This window comes from Sceloporus occidentalis, unplaced genomic scaffold (assembly GCF_023333645.1).
Source record: "Sceloporus occidentalis isolate IW3139 unplaced genomic scaffold, rSceOcc1.0.p SCAF_19, whole genome shotgun sequence".
Taxonomy (NCBI): Eukaryota; Metazoa; Chordata; class Lepidosauria; order Squamata; family Phrynosomatidae; genus Sceloporus; species Sceloporus occidentalis.
The window spans coordinates 14097281-14122173 of record NW_028316999.1 but is presented as its reverse complement, the minus strand read 5'-3'; the positions used below and the strand labels follow the sequence as shown (position 1 = coordinate 14122173).

Below are 24893 nucleotides of genomic sequence, written 5' to 3'. Positions count from 1 at the left end.
AATCTTGGCGTTTTTCTCCAATAGAAGTCTATGGGAGAGAAAAAACGCCATGAAAAAGCCATGTGGGTTTATTGCCTTGGCGTTTTTTATGGCGTTTTTTCCACAGTTACAATGCAGAGGATGGACCCAGTATCTGTGTGTCCTACGAGAAATAGGCTGAAAACAAACAGTTTCACACAAAACAAAGTCCTGGACTGGTTCATATTGAATTTTACACCATTTGGAACAAACATGCCATTACAAACAAACATACCCGACGCATCAACTGGATCCTGCGTGCCAAAAGCAACAGCAAACAATTTGCACCATCATTTGGGGCCAATCTTCCTAGAGGAGCAGACATTCGGAATAAAGCATGCCTTACAAACCACAGAAAAGAGACAAAGGGGTCTACCAAGTAAATGACATCGGGGGCAGATACTTGCCATTTATCCTAATCCCTTTTAAGCTGGGTTAAACTGCTAACTTGTAAAGGCTGGAAAAACTGCCTAAGGTCAAAAAAAGCAATTTCCACAGAAAGGCTAAAACGCCAGAAAAAACTCCAGAAAAAAACGCCAAAACGCAGGAAAATGCAGTGGCAGTTTTCTTGGCGTTTTTCATCAAGAAAAAAAACGCAGGACAAAAACCCAAGTGGAAACCTAGCCTAAAGGTGATTGGTTAATTCTGAAAACAGCCATAGCCCCACTTATGCAGCCAGGTTATTGTGAGTTTTGCCCCCCCGAAGATTTCAGCTTGTTTTGCAATTTAATTGTTCACGTTATAGGTCACATTAAAGGTGGAAAAAGTTCTGACATGACTTATCTTTGTCTCATTCTTTAACATCACAAGAACCTGGCATTTTAACAGGGGCACATAAGACTTTTTATATCCACTGTGATGGTCAGGTTTCATTTAATCACAAAACTGTTCTCTTTATATTAATATATTAATTAATATATTAACTACTACTATAATTATAAAAAGATTCTGGACGGCCCAAAATATATCTAGCAAAATAAATATTTTAAAAGTGAAAAATTAAAACATTAAAAAATAAAAGATAAAATATAAGAAACCCAGAAAAGAGCCCAATTCCCAGTATCACTACCACAAATAAAATAGTATTGTATAGTCTCCAAAACATATGCACTCTAGTATTACACAAATGCATGCCACCAATGACATCAAACCCACGGAATCAGTCCAAAGCAAAATTACCAATTTTCCCTTTCTATATTTTTGCGTTTATAAATGATACCTTATGTGTATCGTTTTAAAGATAAGCCCCTCATAAAATGTAGCTACACTGGCCATAGAAAAAAGTAAACTATTGTTAAACTAAAATAAAAAAAATATTCTAAAACACTGCCACGAAAGGGCTAACATACTAAACTGGACACTGATTCCTCTCTACAAACATCGGAGGCAATTACATGTATACATGTTTACTTTCATTATTATAATTTTCTAATTCCTTTTTCTCTTTACGTCTCCACTATCTAATACGCAGCTACGAGAAAACCGGCGTCAACAACCTAGCAAACGCGGGTTAGAGGCGGGAGACATGACGTCACCTGCACACATTACAGCCGCGCCGCTTCCCCCGCCGTCAGTTACGTTTATAACATTTTCCGCGCATGCGCAGGGGGTTTGAGAAATAAGAAAGCGCCTTCTGAGAAATAATACTACAACAAATGTAAAGATCTACACTCTCCAGCTGCCGGTAAGTGTGTGAATATTTTTTAAAACTTACTATATGTGGGGGGGTTTTTTTGGGGGGGGGGATTGCAGAAGCTTGTATTAGGTGCGTTACGTATGGCAACCAACGCATCCTAGTTACACAGCTAGCCATGGCAAGAAGTAGACAGTACTACAAAATCAGCTGCAACTTTATACTTCAATGCCATGCATTCTATGAATACAGTGAAAATCTATCTGTCGTTCAAAAGAAGAGCCGGCCACACTGCCGAAGATGCAAATGCATTCTAGATTTATTGTTTTCAGAGTACAATTTAAAAGCAAACCTGTACAAAAAGAATGTTGTTTTAGCAGCTACATGCTTGAATCTCTTAGAGTTTAAGCTTGTTTGAGCAGCGCCCTCCTTTTGCTTCTATAAGTCTAAATTGTCAGGTGAGGTTCTACTTCATTGTCAGGAGAGATGTCCTGGCTACCTGTTGTACAGCACTGCAGAATAGGATGGTGCTATATGAATGAATAAATAATACTTTGGGATATAGGACAGGCGATTTCTAGGACATATTGGACATGGGTTCAAAAGGTTAAATATAACATGTTCTATATACAATAATTTATGATAGCAAAATCTCTAGTAAATAAATATATATATATATATATATATATATATATATATATATATATATATAAAGAAGTTATAATTAGCAGAATTTTGTTGGTGGTAGAGCGGCTTACCCCTTTATGGTTTCCTCTGTGTGCGCTCATTTGCATAACGCTCTAGTACTATAAAGGACTCTGGGCTCGCATAACACTTGGGCTGCCAATATTTTTTAAATGTACTGCGTGATGACATGTACGCTTTAAGCTTCGTAGTTTTATGCACCATAGGTTTGTCCACCAATTAATGCAATGGCGTAGTTAATATAATGTACAGATTTGCATGAACTATAGAATATTTAAAATATAGTAAGGGAAAGCACTCCCCAAATAATCATGAAAAAAATTACGTATACACAAAAATAATATATAATAAAGGAGATTACAATGTTTGCTTCCACAACTCAATGGAAGAAATCATAGAAAAAATGCATACTTCAATAAGTGTTTAAAAAAATACAATCAAAATAATAAATGCATGCAAAAAACCCCAAGTAAGTTTACAGGCCCAAGTGAAAGAATATTTAAAATTGAATATGGTTCAATGTCCCAAACTATAGTCCAACTATCAATACAGCTGTAACATTATTGAAAATTAAACAGTGTAACACGATCTCCACAGTCTCATCGATTAAGGATAGGAGTTAAATATGGTTAAAATGCAGGTTAAGTAGATAAAGCCACAATCTCTTCCGTTGGCAAAATATTGTTGCATGTCGTCTAAATGATTGTTCTTCAAGACACTCTGCGCTTTACTATAAAAGTCTTCCTTGGCACTAGTAAAGTAGTGTCGATGCAATCCTGTATGCTGTTGCATGTGGCATCAACCTCTCCTGGGTTGCAAGCAAGGTAATCCCTCTCGGTCCTCGGAAGGGCCATCATTTGAAAACATACCTGCAGCCATATTTTGCCAAGTGGTGACATGTTTTTTTTGTTTGTTTTTAATGCTTCTACAAAAAGAAGGAACGTGGTGAGTTATAAAACAATTTGATTAGGTTAGAGATTTGGATGAAGGCCTTAGAAGAAGAAAAATTGTCAATATGGGTTCAGAGTCAAACATTTGTTCCTCCATATTGTTTTACCCATAGCTCATTTGCTTCTTTCATAATCCCTAATTGGTTGCTTTACCTGTTTCCATCTTTAATTAGTAGTCTATCTGGTTCTTAAAACAAGGTATAGTCAGGTATAGTTTTACATGTTTAATCTCTGGTCTGTAGTGGTTGGAAACATTGTTGTCTCCTTTACTATGATATGCTTTATATCCCATGCTTATTTGGAGAGTGTATTCCCTTCTTGTATTTTTTTTTATTATGGTTTGTGTGTGTGGGTGATATTGAGAAGAGTCTCTGAGCGCTGTACCTTTTATAATGTCTAATAGCCCTACATGTGATAGCGCCACTAAAAGAAATTTATTTTTAGCAATCATCACACTTACCTGAGGAAGAAGCCAAAGTCCCGCAGTTGCCCTCTTATGTAGTGGTCCAGTGATTCTTTGTACTGATTGGCTTTTTGAAACAGCCAATCAGAGGCAGGAAACTTCTCCAGTTGAATCTGAACAGACCCCCCCCCTCCATTGTTGAGCCAGCGCTGGAGTTGACCTGCATTGAAAATAGCTGAGGACTGGGAAAAGATGCAAATGCACATGGCAATGAATATTGAAAGGGACCATACAACTATCATATGCATTAAAGTACATTAGGGTATTTTCCACATACACATGAATTGCATCAGTTGAAATCTATGGCTTTTTGGGGGGGACTTTTGTGTTTATGAATACAATTTATTTAATCTTCATTATACCGTATTGGCTCGAATATAGGCCGCACTTTTTTCCCCCACTTTAAGTCTTTAAAGTGGGGGTGCGGCCTATATTCGGGGTCTAGCGCCCGACGCCCGGGACATGCAGGGGACCTGCATCCTACTCTCCGATACGCTCAGACAGCCTCCCCTGCCAGCACTTTCCACTGGGGGGTGCCGGCACGGGAGGTTGTCTAAGCGCATCGTGCGGACGGTCACCGGCTGCGGAGGTTGTTTACCCGCATCGCCGCAGCCGGTGACCGTCCGCACGATGCGTTTTACCTCTGCAGAGTGGCAGCATATCTCGGGGGGGGGGGGGGGGACACAGTGGCAGCATATCTCGGGGGGGGGGGGGGAGGACAGTGGCGGCATATCGGGGGGAGGGAAGGACAGTGGCAGCATATCTCAGGGGGGGACAGTGGCAGCATATCGCGGGGGAGAGTGGCAGCATATCTCGGGGGGGGAGACAGAGTGGCAGCATGTTTTTTTGGTGCTTTTTTAAAGAAAGCACCAAACTTTTAGGGTGCGGCCTATATCCGAGCCAATACGGTATTTGTACCATTCTATTACTTTGTTGGGTTCCGTTACTCTCATTCCATTTACAGTTATTGGTTTTATTAAACAGATTTTTTTTTTGCATTTGATTTATTTCAGGATAACGTAAATGTATATTATGTTTATTTTGTTAGCTCAAAGAAACCAGAGCAATAAAATGGCTCATCGGATGTCCAAAGAGGAGCTGGATGAGCAGTTTGAACAGTTTTTGAAAGAGGTAATGTTCTCTCCCATATGCATATACTTCTTTCTGTTTTTTCTTCTCCAGTAGGCTTTGGTATAAGATAATTTTTTTCATGTATGAACTTCCTTACAACCGTGAAAAATAGAAAATAAGTAATGTTGTATATATTTAGATGGGATATTCCATTTTTTTTATACAAGTTCTAGAGCAAGATGCACAGTCATGTGCAAGATGAGTGACTTGTCATGATAATAAATAACCAAGTGGTATAATAAGGTACAAACATAATAATGTTTTTATAGGTACTTTATAGCCACAAATGTCTTTAAATAAACAATATGCCTTTGGAATCCACTTACAAGTTCTTTTTATGTTGAAAAGGGGTAATGATAGCACAGGCAAGTTGTTTTTGCCAAATATAGCACATATAAGCTGTTTTATTTTATTGATATTTCATATCATAGTAATTTGTGAAATGCTCCTTTTAGGTGCAATAATAGTGAATTATAGAGTGGGATATTTTCTATCCAGTGTATGTCAAGATTTTCACCAGCAGAGTGTGCTGCAGTCATTTGGTAATGCAAGTCTGATAAATAAACTTCTTGATACCTGCAACTGACATTTGTTTGGGGGTTTCTGTCATTCCTATTATGTGGGTTACTATATTTATATAGCAACAGTCACTGCATTATGCTTTAGCTGTCCAGAATGTAATATGACAAGGATTCCCTTTTTATCTTTTACTAAACATTCAATACTTTAGAGTTGTTCAAGGAGTGAGTAATTGTAATTCTGTTACCTCCAGTAGAGCATTTGAGAGGTCAGGAACTGATGTTCGATGAGAAGGCCTGGCTTACAATCTCTGTTCCATTTCATCCCAAAGGGTTCAGGTCAGGGCTCTGTGTGGGCCAGTCAAGTTTCCACACCAAACTCGTCCAACCATGTCTTTATGGACCTTACTTATTATTGACCAGCACAGTTTTTTGTGCTGATAATTAATACCGGTGGAAGTTTGGAACTCGCTTAACAATGGAATCACTTACAGTTGACCAGGGCAAATCTAGCAGGGCAAATATTTGACAAACTGAAATAAATATATTTATGACATTTTCTATTTAATGCATAATTCCACTTTTGTGTATAGTCTCTTTCAGATGATTCATATGAAAGTTCGAGAAAACCTAGTATTCTTGAAAATATTGGAAAGCCTAAGAATAGCAAACTCAAGAAAAAAGATAATATCCCATGGTGGTCAAACGGAGATGACTCTGATGATGGTGGTAAGTGCAAATAAATGCAGAATTCTTAGAGGGCAGTGGTTTCCAACACCATCCTCAAGGCACACTAAAAAGGCAGGCTTTACTAATCACCACCTTCTATCCCAATAAGGAGGATCATAATACCTGGAGTGTTTGTGTGCCTTGAGTCCTACTATTCTATGGTTCCATTCTGTAAAATTTTTATTTTCAGACTTTCATCAGGACATCCTGATGTCCTGATGAAAGTCTGAAAATAAAAGACTGAAACGTTGACTTGTAACACAGAGCTTTGAGAGATTTATTGAAACCAAGTCCCAGGAGTGCCGGTAACTATTTTTGGAATATATATATATATATATATATATATATATATATATATATATGCACATGCACATGTAAAGGTGATGGCTGAAATGCTCATTTAACTATAGAAGTATGTACAATGAGACAATGGTAGGCATTGTTCTTAATTCCTGTTGCTTCTACTACTGCAATCATACTACTACTTCATGCTCATCATTTATCTGTGCTATCCTATTGCAAGGGTGTTTTTTTTTTTTTATCTTCAGTCTGACAATCACAGTGCTCATAGAATTGCATAAACTTCCTTCTGGCTAATGATTGATTTTACCCTGTACATACCCTTACTTTGTGCTCAGGCCCCAAATCATCTGTTTGGATTTGCAAATCTGTGTTAATAGACCTAACTGAGAACCAGTGTGACAAGATAGCTCACTGCACTCACTGCAACATAATTCAATGTGGATTAATTCTTGAAACCAATATTTTTATTTCAATATATTAGAGACATACCATATTGGCTCGGATATAGGCCGCACTTTTTTCCCCCACTTTAAGTCTTTAAAGTGGGGGTGCGGCCTATATTCGGGGTCTAGCGCCGGGCAGGCAGCGGGGTTAGGATACAGATCCCCCGCAGCAGTGCAGGGGACCTGCATCCTACTCCCCGATACGCTCAGACAGCCTCCCCTGCCAGCACTTCCCACGGGGGGGGGGGTGCCGGCACGGGAGGTTGTCTAAGCGCATCGTGCCGTTGTCTAACCGCACGATGCGTTTTACCTCTGGCCCGGAAGTTGTATACGCGTATTGCGTAGATGTCCCCCGCCGGCCTCGCAAGACACCCGGGAGTCAGCTCCGGTAAGTCGGGGGGCAGAGGAGGACAGTGGCAGCATATCTCGGGGGGCAGAGGAGGACAGTGGCAGCATATCTCGGGGAGGGAGGAGGACAGTGGCAGCATATCTCGGGGGGGGGGGGACAGTGGTAGCATATCTCGGGGAGGGAGGACAGTGACAGCATATCTCGGGGGGGGGCAGAGTGGCAGCATGTTTTTTTGGTGCTTTTTTAAAGAAAAAAACTTTTTCTTTAAAAAAGCACCAAACTTTTAGGGTGCGGCCTATATACGGGGGCGGCCTATATCCGAGCCAATACGGTATATCTGGACCATCACTATTCATTTTGTTTTGATTTTGTTAAAATTGTATGAAACAATGTCATACTTTTATTAAAGATACATGAACAAACATGCTTTAACTTGCTACAGCACAATCGCTTAAACACAGCATAAGTTATAAGTGCAACAAAATACTAGTCCTCTTTCTTTGACTTCTCTCCTGGAAAGTGAAAAAAATATATATTTGATCCAAAAAACCAAAACAATGTCTCTTGACGAAGCTTAAAAGAGAAAATGTGAATAAAATGTAATTCAATATGCAATGAGCATAGGCAAAAAAGTAAGAAACCCAAGAATAGGGTAGCATAAGAGGGGGGGATAATGTTAGCCTATGTGCCTTTACTAGTATTACACTTGATAAAGACCTCATCGTGAGGTCGAAACGTTGTTGTCTTTCTCCTTCAATAAATCTGCCTGATGGAACCCTTGAGTGCCTGGAGCCTTTTTCTATTTTGATTTACTAGTATTATGACTTTTCTTCAGAAAATGTTAGGAAAATCTCCAAATTTAGACCCACATTATCCTAGTTTTAACTTGATTACTTATATGATCTGGTGGCTTAAGTTTTAAAAGAGCGTTCTCTAGTACAATTTATATGCTGCTTTTAAAATGTCATCCAGACATTCACACCAAGGGAATAATGAGCACCAAATCTAGAAGTATATATTCCACCTTAACTCATAAGCCATTTTACCCATTTTGCTAAAGTAAAAGAGAACACGCGCAAAAATGGTTTACGTAATAAAATAAGGAGTTGGTTAAATTTTCTGTTGCTTAGATCACTTGTTTTTGTAACTCTTAAAACCTGTAGACACACACAGCTGTTGGTTATCGGGATAAAGTACAGATTTTAAAAACCTTTGTCTAGTTATATGAAACAAAACTGTTGATGGTGTAAAAAAAAAAAAAAACATAAAACCCTATAAGACATGTCTAAAACCTTCACATTAGAAATCTACTTAGAGGAGATTAGACTAAACAACATAGTTGATTTTGTTGACAATTACCTTTTAAAGATAATTTTATAACCAAGATTCAATAAATTGTCAATATAATATTGTCATCCCATATATTCTCATATTTAGGAGAGAACGGTCTCTTTAAACATATTCCCAGTCAGGGGCGTAACTAGAAGCCTCAGGGCCCCAGTGCGAGAATCTGTCAAGGACCTCCCCACCCCAACCCAATCTACCCCATCTCACACCATCTACCCCCTTCTCACACCATCTACCCTCTCCCTACCCCACTTCTCACTATCTACCCTCTCCCTACCCACCTTTTGTAGGTCATTTACCGTGCAGTACTGTGGTGGGGGCTCTGTCTTGCTGTTCTGCCCCGGTGCGCGCGGCTTCACTGCTGAGCGCCGGCATATGACGTCATATGCCGAAGCTCAGCGTGAAGCGCCGGCACCTGAGACAGACGCCTCACGCTCCCACCACTGTAGTCGGGGCAGCGCTGAGGCAGGCGGTGGCGGCAGGGAGTAGAGGAGACAGAAGGGTGCCAATCGGTTGCTGAAAACGCTCGGCACCTCTTGGGCCCCCCTAACGGAACTCCAGGGCCCGGTCGCAGTCGCGACCCCGGTAGTTCCGCCACTGTTCCCAGTATTACTTATAAATTAAGGGATGACTGGCAACTGGAATAAAGACCTCATCGTGAGGTCGAAACGTTGTTGTCTTTCTCCTTCAATAAATCTGCCTGATGGAACCCTTGAGTGCCTGGAGCCTTTTTCTATTTTGATTTACTGGGGAGCTGGCCCTTCCTGGCACAGCTAAGCACCTGAGTTCCTGTGGGGAGTGTGTGCAGATTCCTGATTTTGGTGATTTGCCAACTGGAATGTCATCGACTAGAGAAAGTATATCTTAAATAGCTGAGTGGCAAGTGTTGACCAAAGCAATAACTACTGGAGTATGTATGGGATCCCGAACTTGTTGGAGGCACCAGTGAGGCCATATCTCCCTGCTCTGGGATTGCAAAGTTCATTCGACAAGCCAGGGGTTTCAGATATCAACCAAACAATCACCACTAAATTTACTGACTGTACTAACATATGATGATTGCCCACTGAATCTGTTAGGAAGGATGAAAATATGAATAATAGTCTGATAATCTATTGTCTGTTCAAAAAGGACCAGGAACCACAACTGAGTTGTCCAAAGTGGTGTCACTAATATGTTGTACCTTGAGGTCTGGTTCAAAGGAGAACTTGAAAAGTAATCATGAATTGAGGGAAGGCATGTTCCGGGTCTTGGACAAAATTTTGTAAGAAAGTGCTAAAGTGTCTGGACCTGCCCTCCAATTTAAAGGTTGGAAGTTGACAGGTCAGGTGAGAAGTAAAAATATCTAGTTCATAAGTAAATTTTCTGAAAGATCTGTCTAATATCCACTTGCTGTGATTGGCAATAATGTCTGGAGTCCCAGTCCACTATGACACAAGATTAGCCTCGTTCCAGAAAAGAATGCCAAAAGTCTTTTGCCAGTTTCAGTCTTGTCCTGCTGATGATAACCAAAAGGTAGGCAGGTGAATTGCCATTTCATTCCCTCTCTTAAAAAACTGAAGGAAATGTTTGCGGTAAGGAGAGATATGCATCCTTGAGATCTATTTTTACTATTCAATCCAAAGGTAATAGAAGGCCCCAAAGACAACTAATTCTTTCCATTTTAAAAGATTGCAAATGAAAAGTGTTAAATACTTATGCTTTTATCACTGATTTATGTCCATAGGTACTGGTTTTATTGTAGCTTTGTGGAAGGGGTCCGTTATCGTTTGATTCACCAACTGTATTTCATGTAAAGCAAATTGGAAAGGTTTGGGAAACTTTTAACTGCACTAGTTTTGTAAAATGCTATTTGGAAACCTTTTTAGAGTGTTTAAGACCTGTCGATCCAAAGTGATACTAGGCCATTGTGGGGGAAAATGGGTCAGATGCCCAGTTTTAAATTGAAATAAAGGTTTATGTGTACCTGCCTAATGAAAAACTGAAGTGTGGTGGTCATCTGGTGCCCATGCTTCTTCCTAGCTTTGTTAGGGGGAAAAATGGAATGCCATTCTTTGGACTGGTCTCGGTATATACAAAAGGAGCTTCTGAAGGATGTATACCTCTGACCGGGACAGCCAAGAATGGGAATCCAACTTTTCCTGCCCTTACAACAATTTTAAGTTGAAACGCCTTCTTTATGGAATGCTCCATGTTATCCAGATAGGTAAAGGCTTCTACGGTTTTTCCTAAAAGTCATTAACTGATTGGCTGTGTCTCTCTGCCATTAGATCAGAATTTGTATTGCCTAGAAAGTATATTGCTCTTTGAATCCAACACCTTATAATATTTTCAAATTAACACTCAACTTGGAGAATGATGATTTTAATGTAAAATCAAAAACTTTTGCCAACCAACCAATAATGTCCAATAATTTGTCTTGACACATATTTGGTCAGTGTCCTTTCCCACATGATGTATAGGCACCCAATCAGATGATCTTGGGTGTACCAAACGAGATGTGTGTGAAACTTTAGACCAGGAATGCGGCTGCTTTGAGGCTGGGGGAGGCAAGGGACCACATACTATTTGAGGGTCTGACATAATACTAGCATTTTAAGTTGAGAAAAAGCCATGGACAATGACTTTGTAATAGTGTCCAACATGCTGTACTTAGCAGACATAAAAGTCTTAGAGAGGTATCCATCATAGCTTTGAACTGTTCCTACTTAATAGTCTCAGGGCAAGAAACAGAGTTGTTGAACTTGTCTCTTTTTTTTAGATATGCACCTAATAGAGCTAATGCAAATTATATGACTTATGTAGTTATTTACCTGAAAAATTATATCTAATTTATTTTTATGAAAATGACTATTTAATACAATATAACGTAAATCAGAAATGCAACTATTAACTCTTAACAGTGCTGAGCTGGGCCTTAAAAATGCATAAATCTGTGGGGAGCTTTTTAAGAAATATCCTACACTATCTATGCATTATGCAAGGACAACTCCAACTATTCTTACACAAGAAGCTCACTATTAAACTCCAAACACAAGTCCCCGTGGCACTATACTAAGAATGCTAAACATTGAGATATAGCTCAAAATGATGAGTCTGCCATAACTCTTACATCCATGTGTCATTTTATGTCAATTGAATCCTCCTATGGATTGTGTTTTGTTTTGTTTTTTTAATTGGGTTAAGTGTGGTGTTCTGTATTTTAGTGAATTACACTGTCATTACTACATTGGCTTCACTTTATGAAGTCTTTATAAGATAGCTTTTTAGCCATGCACATTACATTCTCAATTACTTGCCATTATTTCCTTCACATACATCTGTCATTAGCAGTTTCCAGATTGCTCTAATGTGTTACAAGTAAATGGCCTCTTTGATAATTCATTACCAACTGTAAAATAACCTTAGTGATCTTTCCTGACAAAAGAGATAACCAAGAGGAAATTGGCCCTTAAACATCAGTGTCAGGTACATTTTCTCTGATCCAAGGTAATTGGAATATCTGGGACTTAATTATACTTATATTAGATACCTTGCAATCTTAAATCGCATGAATTTAATCAACCATTGTGACAAGTTGTTAAGAGTTGATGTCATAGTGACATTTTGACCACTCTTGGGTAATGGTTTAACCCTTAGACTGCCCAGCACTTATGAGCAGGTTAGAAAAAAAAAATGGCTGAAGTGTCATCCTATCATCTCACAAGTGCTGGGTGCTGATGCCTTTGGAATCAGACTGCTAAATAAACGTTCCCTTCTTGTGTGTAGACTCATTCACTCCTATTACATCCCCCGCACATTACTTCTATAATGGAACATGTTTTCCAGCAAACAAATAAAACTATAAACACAATATAAAATAGTTTATTTTAATATCATATACATATATTTCCTTCCTCTATGAATCTGTTTAAATATTTTCCAGCTTTTTCTTTAAAGTAATGGATCTGCGAATAATACTGTTAACATTTCTAGAGCTGATTTGCTCTCTCTGCTGGATTTCAGTGTTTTATTATTCTTTATTGAAATAACAATTTGCTACTTTCCTTAATATATACAAAGCCATGCACTAATCTTTGAGTCTCCTTCAAAATTCTTTTGTTCAGTGATGTCTCTCTCTTCTTCTTTAAGATCTTCATCCAAGATATATAAAACAGAAGAAGCAACAAATTACTGCTTCAGTTGCTAGTGCTTACTCAGAAGGGGATGGTGGGAAGATACTTACAAGCTGTTATCCGGGTATATGACCTCTTTGTGAAAATATGTAGTTTTATCCCACTAGATAGCTTTTTCCCAATGTGTTAAAAGCAGTGGCCCCCCTGCCGAATTTGGAATAAAGACTTTAAATCCCGTCTTTTTATTTATTTATTTATTTTTAATGCAGAGGAGAGAGAGGGTGCGGCCCGCGTAAGATCGGCAGCCAGGGCAAACGATCTTACGCTGACCGCACCTCGAGCCCTGCTACTTACCTGTGGGAGGGTCTTCTGTACTGCATAGAGGGAGCGGAACCTAGCAGAGTTCACGTGACATCACATGACTCTGCTCCAGTCCCGCTTCCTCTGTGCAGTACCAGAGAACGCAGAGGGAGGCCGCGCCCTCTGCTGAAGTCTGTGAGCGGCATCGAGGAGCTGCAGTGCAGGTAAGGGGGTGGGGAGGGTGTTTGAATGAGTTGGGTGATTGAGGGAATGAATCTGTGAATGAATGAGTATATGAATGAGTGTGTGTGATAGCATGGATGTGTAAGTGCTGGAACCTAGGCATGATGGAACTGTGATTGCTGTTAGCAATCACACTCCTATCATGCCAAGTCAGCCAGTACATGCTGAAACCTAGCTAGCTGCCCCCTTGTGTATTGATGCTGCCAGCAGTATGGGGTCTGCACATCACTTACAGCCACCCTGTACCAGCATGTACTGACTGACTTGGCATGATAGGAGTGTGATTGCTAACAGCAATCACAGTCCCATCATGCCTAGGTTCCAGCATTTACTGGTTGGATGTGTAAGTGCTGGAACCTAGGCATGATGGGACTGTGATTGCTGTTAGCAATCACACTCCTATCATGCCAAGTCAGCCAGTACATGCTGAAACCTAGCTAGCTGCCCCCCTTGTGTATTGATGCTGCCAGCAGTATGGGGTCTACACATAACTTACAGCCACTAACAGCAATCACAGCAAGCACAGTCCCATCATGCCTAGGTACCAGCATTTACTGGTTACCTGGGTATGATAGGAGTGTGATTGCTGTGTGGGCAGTGTGGACGCCAGGGCTTGGGGTGTGCAACCTGTGATCTATGCCTGTAATTTAGGGGGTTTTAAATATACCTTTTAATGACGTGTTTTTTTGTAAATTCCAATTGATCTATACCTGCAAAGGTTTTTGCGTTATTCTGTAGATCCATATCTATATATTTCCATACATTATTTATGTATACCTGCAAATACAGTGTTTGTATGTCTTATTCAGTTGATCTATACCCGCAATGCTACGTTTCATATACTATTGTATACCTGCAGATACAGGATTTGTATGTCTGATTCTGTTTATTTGATACATACCTTCAGTGCTGAGATCACAAGTTAATTTCAGTTGTGTGTTAATGTGTTGATCTATACCTGCTATCGGCAACTGGGGCTAATATTAATATATATGGGCAGCAGGGGCATCAATACACAAGGGGCAAAAACACTAATGGGGGTATAAACGACAATGCAGTGTGAAAAATCCATCCTGATGTAGACGTCTGTGACGTAGATTGTGTCCTGCTGTTTGTGTGTTTTTGGTTATCAGTGTAGCAGAGCCTGTCCTCGGGTATGTGTGTATAGGTGTTGGTGTGGCAGAGCCGGTCCTGGTGTTAGTTTGGGTGTTGGTGTGGCAGAGCCTGTCCTGGTGTGTGTGTGTTCGGTTGTCAGTGTGGCAGAGCCTGTCCTGGTGTGTGTGCGTGTGTTTGGATGTGGGTGTGGCAGTGGGTATCTTTGTGGCAGAGCCTGTCCTGGTGTGTGGGTGTGTTTGGTTGTCGGTGTGGCAGAGCCTGTCCTGGTGTGTGTGTCTGGGTGTTGGTGTGACAGAGCCTGTGTTGGTGTGTGTGTTTGGTCATCTGTTTCCTGGCACTTAACTTACAGTAGGAATTATTTAATTTATATTTATCCAGAGATAAAATGCCCTCCTGAAGTTGTAGTGACTTCAGGGGACAAAACGTTCAAGGCCCTGAAATCATTTAGTGGAAAAGTTATTTATTGTGTTATAATATTTATTTCAAGGATTAGTCGCACTCAATTGTGGCTTCAGGCTTCCCATGTTGAATGACCAAGTATTATTTTAGCCCAATAACAAAAGTATAATTCCATAGCACATTACTTTTGGAAATTATGAATGCCCCCCCAGTTTGACTGTGGTATCTTGTGTGCCCCCCCTATATATTGTTTCTAGAGTCGCCACTGGTTAAAAGTTAGGTATAAAGCTTGTATATACTAATGACAATATCCATATACCAGTGGAACTACTTAAAAATACGGTATGTTTAATATTACTAACCTACTCCATTTGGTAGCTCAACAAGAAAACATATATTGCAGCACTCGTGGATCTGATATCATACCCATTGAAATAAGTAAAGCATTATGTAAATGATTGGTGATATATACACTTAATGGATAAATGTACTGGGACACCTGACCATTACACTCTAAATGCATAGACATTAGTAAGTACGGTAGTTGATTCCCCTCCCCCCTGAACTAGGGCACCCTCATGCTGGAATAGGAAAAGGTCTTCCCAAAGCCATTTCCACAAAGTTGGAAGTATAGCATTGTCCAAAATGGTCAGATATCCCAATATTTTTGTCCATAAAGTGTATATTTTATAAACACACCACGGTTCATTAGTTTGCGTCCACTTAGAAATGTCCATTAAAATAACATAAAAGGGATCATAAATACAGTGTAGACATTGTTAAGGTTGTAAATGACTATTGTGGCTGGAAACAGATGATTTATTTATGGAATATCTTCATAGGTTTACAAAGACCCTTTATCAACAACCATCCCTGCTTTGTTCCAATGGCATGTTCAGTAGTTTATTCAAGTTTCAATTTAAATGCTAATTGGTCATTTAGAAAACCATTTTGCAATTATGTTAGCAGCTGGAAATGTTCTTGTTTTCCCGGAAGCAACCCCAAACTTTTGAACAGGGTGTTTGCAGTCCATTTTCTATATAATATGTACACACATATATAATAGTCTTTTTTTTCTTGCTTGCACCTTTTCCATTATTCCTCCCTCCTTCTCCACCTAACCCAATGTAGTAGAAAAAAAGACTAGTAAGTCTCTCAGCAGGGTAAAGCTCACAGCGTTTACACCCACAAGACGATCCAGACAGCTCAGACAGCTCAGACAGCTCAGAAAGCCCTGATGGTAATTGATCTGGTATTGTTTTAATGTGGAACATATTCTGGATTTATAAAATCTGTTATTTTAGAACAGGGGTGGGGGACGTATTTTGGTCTGGCCTGCGGGGCAAAAGGGGCAGCAGCCACAAGGGGGATGCTAAAACCCAGCGGAGTCACGTTAGGTTACATCACATGACCCTAATGCATTCCCCTGGGCAGTAAAACAGAAGTTGCTCGCACAGAGTGGAAGCAGCAGGCCTGTCTGCGAGCAGCACAGAGAGATCCGCAGTTCAGGTAAGGTGGTGGGTGTATGAACAAGTATGCGTGATTGAGGGAATGAATATCTGTTAATGAGTGAATTAATATTTGTGAATTAGTGCATTAACGTGTGTGACAGCATGGATGTGTAAGTGGGGGAAGCATGGCACAGGGAGGCTGTTTGAGGCAAGGATGGTACAGGGAGGCTGCTTGAGGCAAAGATGCCACAAGGAGGCTGTTTTGTGGTAAAGATGGCAAGTCCTATGCTTCCAGTCTGGGTGCTAGGCAGGTCCTTTGGATGCAATCTGGGTGCCATGGCTGACATGATACTAATGGCGGGGGGGGCTGGCTGGGGGCAATATGCAAGGGTTTGGGGCATATATTCACAAGGCGGTGCTGCTTGGGGGCATCACATAAATGAATACTAAAGGGGGCTGGGTGGTGGCATAAATATACAGTGTGGGGTAATTTTTAAGTTGATAATTTCTTATGGCCCGCGAATGATGTTATAAATATCCAATTGGCCCTTGGCAGAAAAAAAAGTTTCCCACCCCTGTTTTAGAAGTATCTACAGATTGGTTATACATTAGAGAAAAATGCACTCTGATTCTTTTCGATTCCTGTTTTTTTTGTTTCCTGCAATGTACAGTTCAGAAGTGCTTGGATTTGGTTTAGACAGAGATTTTGTGTATTTTAACCCCTGTTTTATCACACTCAATAATTAACTTGAATTAGGTCCAAATGTGGCAGCTTCATTCTTATCATGTTTGGTTTAATTGAGAGATAGCAGAAAGGAGAGACAAAAATAGAAATTGCTCTAGTGCCAACACATACAGCCACCTTTGAAATGTGTGGTATAATGAAAATGTAGATTCTTTAACAAAATAAAACAAGTTAAAAAAAGCATAGGGAGGTTATTCCAGGTTTGTGACACTTTCCTATCATGCTCAGGCAGCCAGTATATGCACATCACTTTCAGCCTCCCTGTGCCCCCTACACACGCATCCATGCTATCACACACACACATATATATTCATTCATTTACTCCCCCACCCTTACCTGAACTGCAGATCTTCTGGTGCGGCTCGCAGCCTTCCGTGGGAGCCGCTGTTTCCCTCTGCGTTGCTCGAACAGGAACTGAGCGGAGTCATGTGATGTGATGTACAATCACGTGACTCCACTGGGTTCCTGTGTCGCCGCAACGGATCGAGAGATGCTGCTGAAGAACACAGAGGTAAGCAGCAGGACCCACCCAGTTGTTAGACCCCACATTTTTCTAAAAAAGGTGCGTCTTATACATGGGAAAATACAGTAAGTGCCAGGTAGCTATTGCCACGGTTCCTGAAGGCCTGGATATTGCTGACATGCCACAGGAGACTTCTGCATCTGTCATATGAAAAGGCTTCTTGCTAGAGCTGCTTCTTGTTTTAGGTCCTTAAATAGCAGCACACACAGTCAACCTTTGCCATTGGATGGTCCTGCCTGTGTCTAGTACCAGTGCACTGTTGTTAATGTAGTTCCTTTTGTGATCCTGCTTGTTTTCTGAGACTCTGATTTGTAGCATCCTGACCTTGGCTTTAGCATTTATTACAAAATGTCTCCTAACCTGAGTTTTTGGCTTGACCAACTATCCCACCATTATCCAACTTCCAGATTGTGGGAGGCGATTGAGGTTCCAAGTGCATCATCAGTAAGTCTTGCGTGTCGCTCGAACCCAAGAGGTAGCTGGTTGGTGGGTGAAAAACGCCACTGTGGTTCTAAATGTGTCTCTCTTCGTTTGGTGTACATCAAACTCTACTCAAGGTTTACGCTCTGCACGTCGAGGTGGAACAGCTATGCTTCCTAAAACTATTCAGTGGGCTGCTGGATAATGTATGCCTGTGATGGAGTGTGTGACGGAACTGTTCATCACTGGGGCCCCTGGAGAGGACTGAAAGCAAGCCTGCTACCTACAGATTATGGACCCTGTCTCCCTGCCCTGGCGAGTGGTGACTGTTGTCCTCATCTGGGACCCGAACTCCCAAGTCTCTAAGTGCACCCCAGGACTGGTTAGTGGGACAGGTGCCTTTTGCCAGCCCCCTGCATCCACAACTCCAGGAGCGACTGAGCTGTGCTGTCGGACTGAACTGGATGCAGACCCGGTTTGGGTCTGGCCCCAGTTCAGTCTTCTTTTTAAAAGGGGAGATATGTGACAGAATGACCTGTCATACAGGGCCCAAGGTATTCAGAGATGGCTCCAGCCTGGCTGCCAAACAGGCAGGAACTCCATTGTTTAATTAATCCCATCAATAGGATTGCTGACTGGGAATTAAAGGTTGGGTTGAATACATGTATCTGTTAATTTATGTTAATGAAGTTCTGTGGCTATATGAGTCTATACTTTACTACAATAAACTGTTCATTCCTGCTGTACTCAATTCAAGGTAGTTGTGTCTACTTATTGGGTACACATAGCAGGGTTCCAAGGTGTGCATGCTGACTGGTGCTGGAAGTGATTCCGGGGACAACAGGAGGATACATGTGGGTGATCTCTGGGAGTTACTACAGCTCTCTTGGTGAACCCGTTACAATGCCTTTGTCATGTCTGATTTAGAAAATATTCTCAAGGACATTTTAGATGTATTTGAATTTTATGGAATTTGATGGAATCAATGGGAAAAAAAATATGAAAAAGTAGTTTGGAAGGCCACATCCTTGTCGGTACATTCACCTACTCTTTTTTTTTTTTTTTTCCTTTTTTCAATTTGTAAAATGTTTTAGTGGTGTGACATGCTAGAAGGCGTTTTGGAATTGTCCACCAAGAATGCCCGTTGTGCCCATATTAAATTTAAAATGTTTTACAACAGTGGGGGGTCCTAGTGGACCATTGGAGCAACAGCTATGGCAATTAATTGACAAATCATACTTAATTATTTTTTCCATACAATAATTCTGAAACCTATAATATCTTTAGATTCAACTCTGACAAACCGAAGCTTTGTGAAATCACAAAGGACATCCCAGCCCATCAGAGAAGAGGAAGAAGATGATGACGAACACTTAAAAATGCAGAGCTCAACACAGGACCCAGTATGTGACTCAATCGATAGGGACAGCCTGGATGTTGATGGTATGAAAGCGAATAAATCTCTCCCTTTTAGCTCTGGTTGATTTAAAAAAAAAAAAAAAAAAGACAAAATCTACCCATGACAAAATAACTTTGTCATGCTAACAAGGACCAACTTTAGAATTGGGTTAATATACCATTACTCAAATTTATGACTAGAAACAATGATAAATGTTTGTAGGTCTAGGAACAAAGCAGTTAAGTTTATAAAGCATAAATCACTCATGTGATGTCTATAGGGGTAACCATATATTATTTAGGTTTTCACATCATATGTACTACAACATATTATTTGTAATATAGATTCAGTGGTGGCATCTGGCCCAAATCCTGTTCTTCCTGGGATTGGACTTGACACTTTAGAAGAACAGGAAGAAAAAGAGAGGTTTTTTGCCAAACTCGAAAAAGGAGCTTCATCTACCATTGATTATTCTAAATTAAATAAGGAACTGGATTCTACTGACTCATCCCAGTTTACAGCTGTAATATGGTAAAGTATTAACTATGTATCTAATATGGTTAAAATTAAAACATGAGAAGGGTCAACAGCTTTAATGGCTTTTAAAAACTAAATTGAAGGCAAAACTCCCACTTACCTTCAAAGTAAAATACGCTGTTCAATATAATTGATTGATAACCAATGTCACACCCTCATTTAGAAATGAAAGCAACCAGTACATTTAAGTTTTGCAATGAGCATAAACAAAAGTCAGGGCCAAACTTTAAGTAAGGTAGAAATAGTTGTGATGGACGTTTGTATAAAAGTTAAAGCTGCAAAGGCAGTTAAGATGAAAATGCTTGGTACCCTCATGTAAGAATGATCGTCCTGTCCACTGTGCCCTCCGCACTGCGGGCATTATTATATAGTTTATCCCTAAAGTCTTAAGTCCCTTAGTAACATCATTATTAACATTGGTAAATAAATTACTCTGTGTGGTTTGGTTTTTGGTTTTATCTCAGGGAAGTGAATTGAAACCTTTTACTTTTAGCATTTTTAAAATTATATGAAAAAAGAGATAAGCTCTTGGATGGAACAATCATTTACCAATAATGTGAGATATGCATCTGTGTTTTTTCTTTTTAGCAATAATGAGAAACCAAAATCAGAACAAAAGAAAAACATGATTGAAAGCAAAGATCTGTCAGGTACAAACCTAGTTGTAGATTGTAAGCTCGCTTACAATAATACTCCCTTCTCTTTCTTTAGCAGAATGTCTAAATGGGTATCAGTGTGCTATGTTTTAAAATATATAACTCCTTGGTTAGGGAGATATTTTTTGAGTATTAAATACAGTAGTGTAACCCCTAAAACCTCCATGATGATTCACGTCATCATAATAGGTTTTCTGGCTCATCTTTTCATGACTGCATGGAACGAACGTTAGGATTAAAGTAGCAATGTGCGCATCTTTGTACACCACTTCCTGTTGCAGGGACTGTCTCTCTTCAATTAACTTTTTAGGAGGGGCAGCCGAATACATTTTGGTGACTTTGTTGTACACTTGTGCATAACCAGTTCAAAACATGCTAACCTATACATTTAAAAAAAAAAACACGGTAAGAACGGCTAACTTTGGCAAAGATTGTTGGCCAAATGGATGCATGAAAAGAGCCTAAAGGCTCCCAGTGAAATATCCTAGGACTTTTACTATCCAGAAATATTTACTCTGTGGGTTATATGGCTGGTGATGATCCAGCGATCGTAGTCCATGCTGATATGTCCAAAGTAATGTTTTCAGGAATATCACCTGTGAAAGTGGTGCCGGAATGAAGGATTTGTGGTTTTTAGAGAACTGGGCAGACTACAGACTCTGTAGCAGGGATGGGATGCACCTCGGTGATGTGGGGGCTGCTGTACTGGGGTAAAGATGGGTAGTGGGGTGGAGGAGATTTTAAACAAGAGTGTGGGGGGTGAAGATAGCATTAAAGGGATAGCAAGTGTAGGTTCAGGGCAGAGCTTAGCTTTGGGAAGTTGGGAAAGAAATGACGGGATCAACATTGATAAATAAAAAGCTAGAACCATAATGTGTGACTAAGATCCGTTGATAAAATGGATTTTACTGAGACATGTACAATGAGGAAAATCAAGGAGGAAGGGTTCTTTGTTTAAAAAAATAGTGTATAGATTAATCTTATACAAAGTAATAAAGACAACCTAGAGACAGTTTGGGTATTTACAAATGGAGACTTTGGAGATTTTGGATGTCACTGTATTTGGACTCCAGTGATCATCAATCAGTGTGGTTTAATATAAGGATAAATGTTTCATCGCGACACACTAAAAAAATAGTTTTACATTTTAGAAAGGAGCATTTTGAAAAATGATTTGTAGGCAAGCATTTGATGGTCTGGACATCTTTATATTGAGTCATGAGAAATTGAGTTATTTGATACATGTCCTGCTAAAGGCAACAGAACGCTGTATTAAACTTGTTAGCAAAAGAAAAAGGAAACCACTGTGGTACTCCATATAAGTGATATTAAAGAAAGTCTTAATGGTAAGGTATGTCTTTTTTGCAGACAATTTTTTGCAACATGGTAGACTTTGTGAGTGTAACAAGTCAAATGGCAAATTATTTAAGTAAATTAAAAGACTGGTCATGAGTGTGGCAACTGCAGTTTAATGTTGATAAATGTAAAAAAAACCCAAGGAAGAATATAGCATTGGGGACACTGTTCTATCAGTGACAATGGAAGAGAGGGCCTTAGGAGTAATTATTTCTGATGACTAAAAGGTAAGCAGAGTTGTAAAGAATTGTAAAGTGTAAAAGCGTAAAAACTATCAGGGTGCTGGGTTGTATAGCGAGAGGGATTAGTAGTAGGAAGAAGGAGGTGGCAGTCCCTTAAATATGCCAAAATCACAGGATGCAGTCTTAAGCATTAAATGAAGCATTTAGTAAATAGACTGAATACAAGTAATTACACATTATGAATCAAAATAAAATGAAATTATTCTTATCTTTCGTTACTATAGCACCAGCAATTTACGCAGCGCTTAATACAATACATATGTTCAAGGGGTATAACAAGACTAGAATTGACAGACTAAGACAAACCGATACATTAAATTCATACCAACATTTCATTTTTAATGGTACTGTACCAGATATGAGTTATTCTAAACAGTTTTTTGGTTGGTGACATTGAAGTAAATCTAGGGAGTAAAAATATGTATTTCATATTGGTAATTAATGTTATTGATCATCTGTGTAGATGGAATAGACATTCTTTGTACTGACAAACATATGTTTGGTGTGCACATTGGTTACAGAAACTTCAAAACTATCAACTCGTGACATAAATTCTAGTAGTTTCACCGGTCTTGGCAAGCAACATTAATTTTTCCATAATTACCGTGTTTTTCTTAACAAAAGTATCTCACTTGACATCTACTTACTTGAAATATGTAACACAGTAGGATATTAAAAGGGTTTTCAGACGTACTTCTGACCCCTGAAAATCTTGTGTTGAATATATAAATGTCAATAATAGCTACTAGTGGAAAAAAAACTAATTATAGGACCAGTGCACATAGAACCACTAAATCCCCATAGAAACAGACAAATGGGAAGACATTTAGAATCCTCTTCTGTAAAATCGTATGTATAATAGTCACAGTTTTCTCCATGGGACTTGAAGAGCATGTGTTAGAATATTCTTTGTCTTGAATATCTAAGCTTCTCCAGTGATCAAACAGCAATCAAGACCACAGCTTCTATGTCTTATTAATAAGGTTTATTCGATAACAAATTATCAATTCATACAATACCAATGCTGGAACAAATGTTGATAAAAGGTACTGTAGGCTAAGTATCTTGGTGAGATGAAGATGAGAGCGTGGAAAGAGCGTGGAAAGAGACCTTGTCCTTGTAGTCATGCCAATTTATACCCCTTTACATTTGGTTAGGGTATACGTAAAGGAATCCTATTGGAACAGTCATATGATACACCGGCATTCCACAGAAGACCCTCTAAACTACGTCACTTAATTGATACCATATGTTCCTAGCACTCAAGTTGCATTCAGGCCTAAAATGTGCAGAACAAAATAAAAGTATAAAAATGATTTCTTACACTTCCCCCTGTTTATGGTTATGTACCATAAATAAATGTTTGCTGTCCATTCATACAACATTCGTATCACATTCATATCACATTCAGTGAGTGCAGGAAGATATGTAAACGATAATATTATAAAAAAGAATCTGTGGAAGACTGATGCATCCTACGTCTTAAAGTTTCCCTTAATATCATCTCTCCTTGCTTTATCTTTTCTCGAATAGTTAAATATGATTTTCTTATTCTACATAATAAACATATTTGAAAAATAATACATATAAAAGACACAAATAAAACAATAATAAATGGATGTAACAAAACATTGGTGATAGCGGAGCCAACAGATGATTTTGCCATAATTTCTGTTGACTTAGCAAAGTTTTTCCACCAAGATGTACCTGAGACTATTGACCATTCATGTTCTATGTTTTTGAGTTTACCTTGCTCATGTTGAAATACAATCTGTGCTTCTTTTAATTGTTTTTGCAAGACATTTAAAAATCCTACATCTTTCCTTATCTCATTTGCCCACTTTTGCCATGGAAATTCACTTACTTGTGATAAATTAAACTGTAGTGGCAAAACATTTAATTTTTGAGAATTAATTTGAGAAACATTAATCTGAGTTCCATATATATAGATTGCTATTGGATCGCCATCAATACAATACAGACCTTTCGATAATATTTCTGTATGCGTACATTTAGAAAACATTGCTTTAATCAATTCCCCATTAGACATTACCTGTACACATACTCTACCTTTCTCTATAGGCGTTACAAGATCGTTAGATGTTTTCACACTTTGAATTGTACCTGAACATGAGCTCTGGTTATGAAAACATGAATGATATATAGTTTCAGCTTGATAAGACAAACAAATAATTTTGGACACAAAATGTAAACATGCAGACAAATCTAACTGTTCCGTTTCTGACATATCTGTGGAAAAAACAAAATCAGGATACTCTAATTTATAAAATAATAATTGTGTACTACTGACAGGTACTCCCAATACTCTCATAGGAAACAATGTTTCTTCTTTATCTGCCATAGGTATTAAACATGTACCTTCACATACATTATTACTGCATCCTATTACTATACTCAATAAAGCTACTTTGTTTATGATATGTTCCCAAAACCCAAATTTATCATCTTGTGTGTAGGTCCCTTTAGTCCAACTAAATAAATGTTTAGGCCCTATCGTAACATTTAACCTCACATTACTTTGTCTAGTGACGTTAATTCTAATGTTACAAACTAATAAGTACCCTTTCATTACACCAAAACACACATGACCATTAAAATCATCAATTTCTCTTTTCTTCTTAATTATGTCTGGGAACCCTTGAGTATTGTTAAATTGTCTATAAATTGGTTGTCAAATCTGTATATCTTCTTGACTCTGTAGATCTTTCTTAGAACCATCAATCATCAGTATGGTCGCCGTCAGAACTGCGAGAAACAAAAAGGGTTGTCTCTTGTTGAATG

The 24893-nt window shown here is 39.1% G+C and overlaps 1 protein-coding gene across 1 annotated transcript in view; it reads left to right on the top strand.

Moving 5' to 3' along the window:
• Positions 1–4840: 4840 nt before the first annotated feature.
• The window catches only part of LOC149302479 (centrosomal protein of 162 kDa-like), a 59407-nt gene continuing 39354 nt past the window's right edge, over positions 4841–24893 (top strand). Inside the window, exons 1-7 of the mRNA XM_089482560.1 lie at positions 4841–4900; positions 6012–6147; positions 12721–12828; positions 16197–16271; positions 19189–19344; positions 19645–19831; positions 20426–20487. Coding sequence (XP_089338686.1) covers positions 4841–4900; positions 6012–6147; positions 12721–12828; positions 16197–16271; positions 19189–19344; positions 19645–19831; positions 20426–20487 — 784 coding nt within the window. The remainder of the gene's footprint in view (positions 4901–6011; positions 6148–12720; positions 12829–16196; positions 16272–19188; positions 19345–19644; positions 19832–20425; positions 20488–24893) is intronic.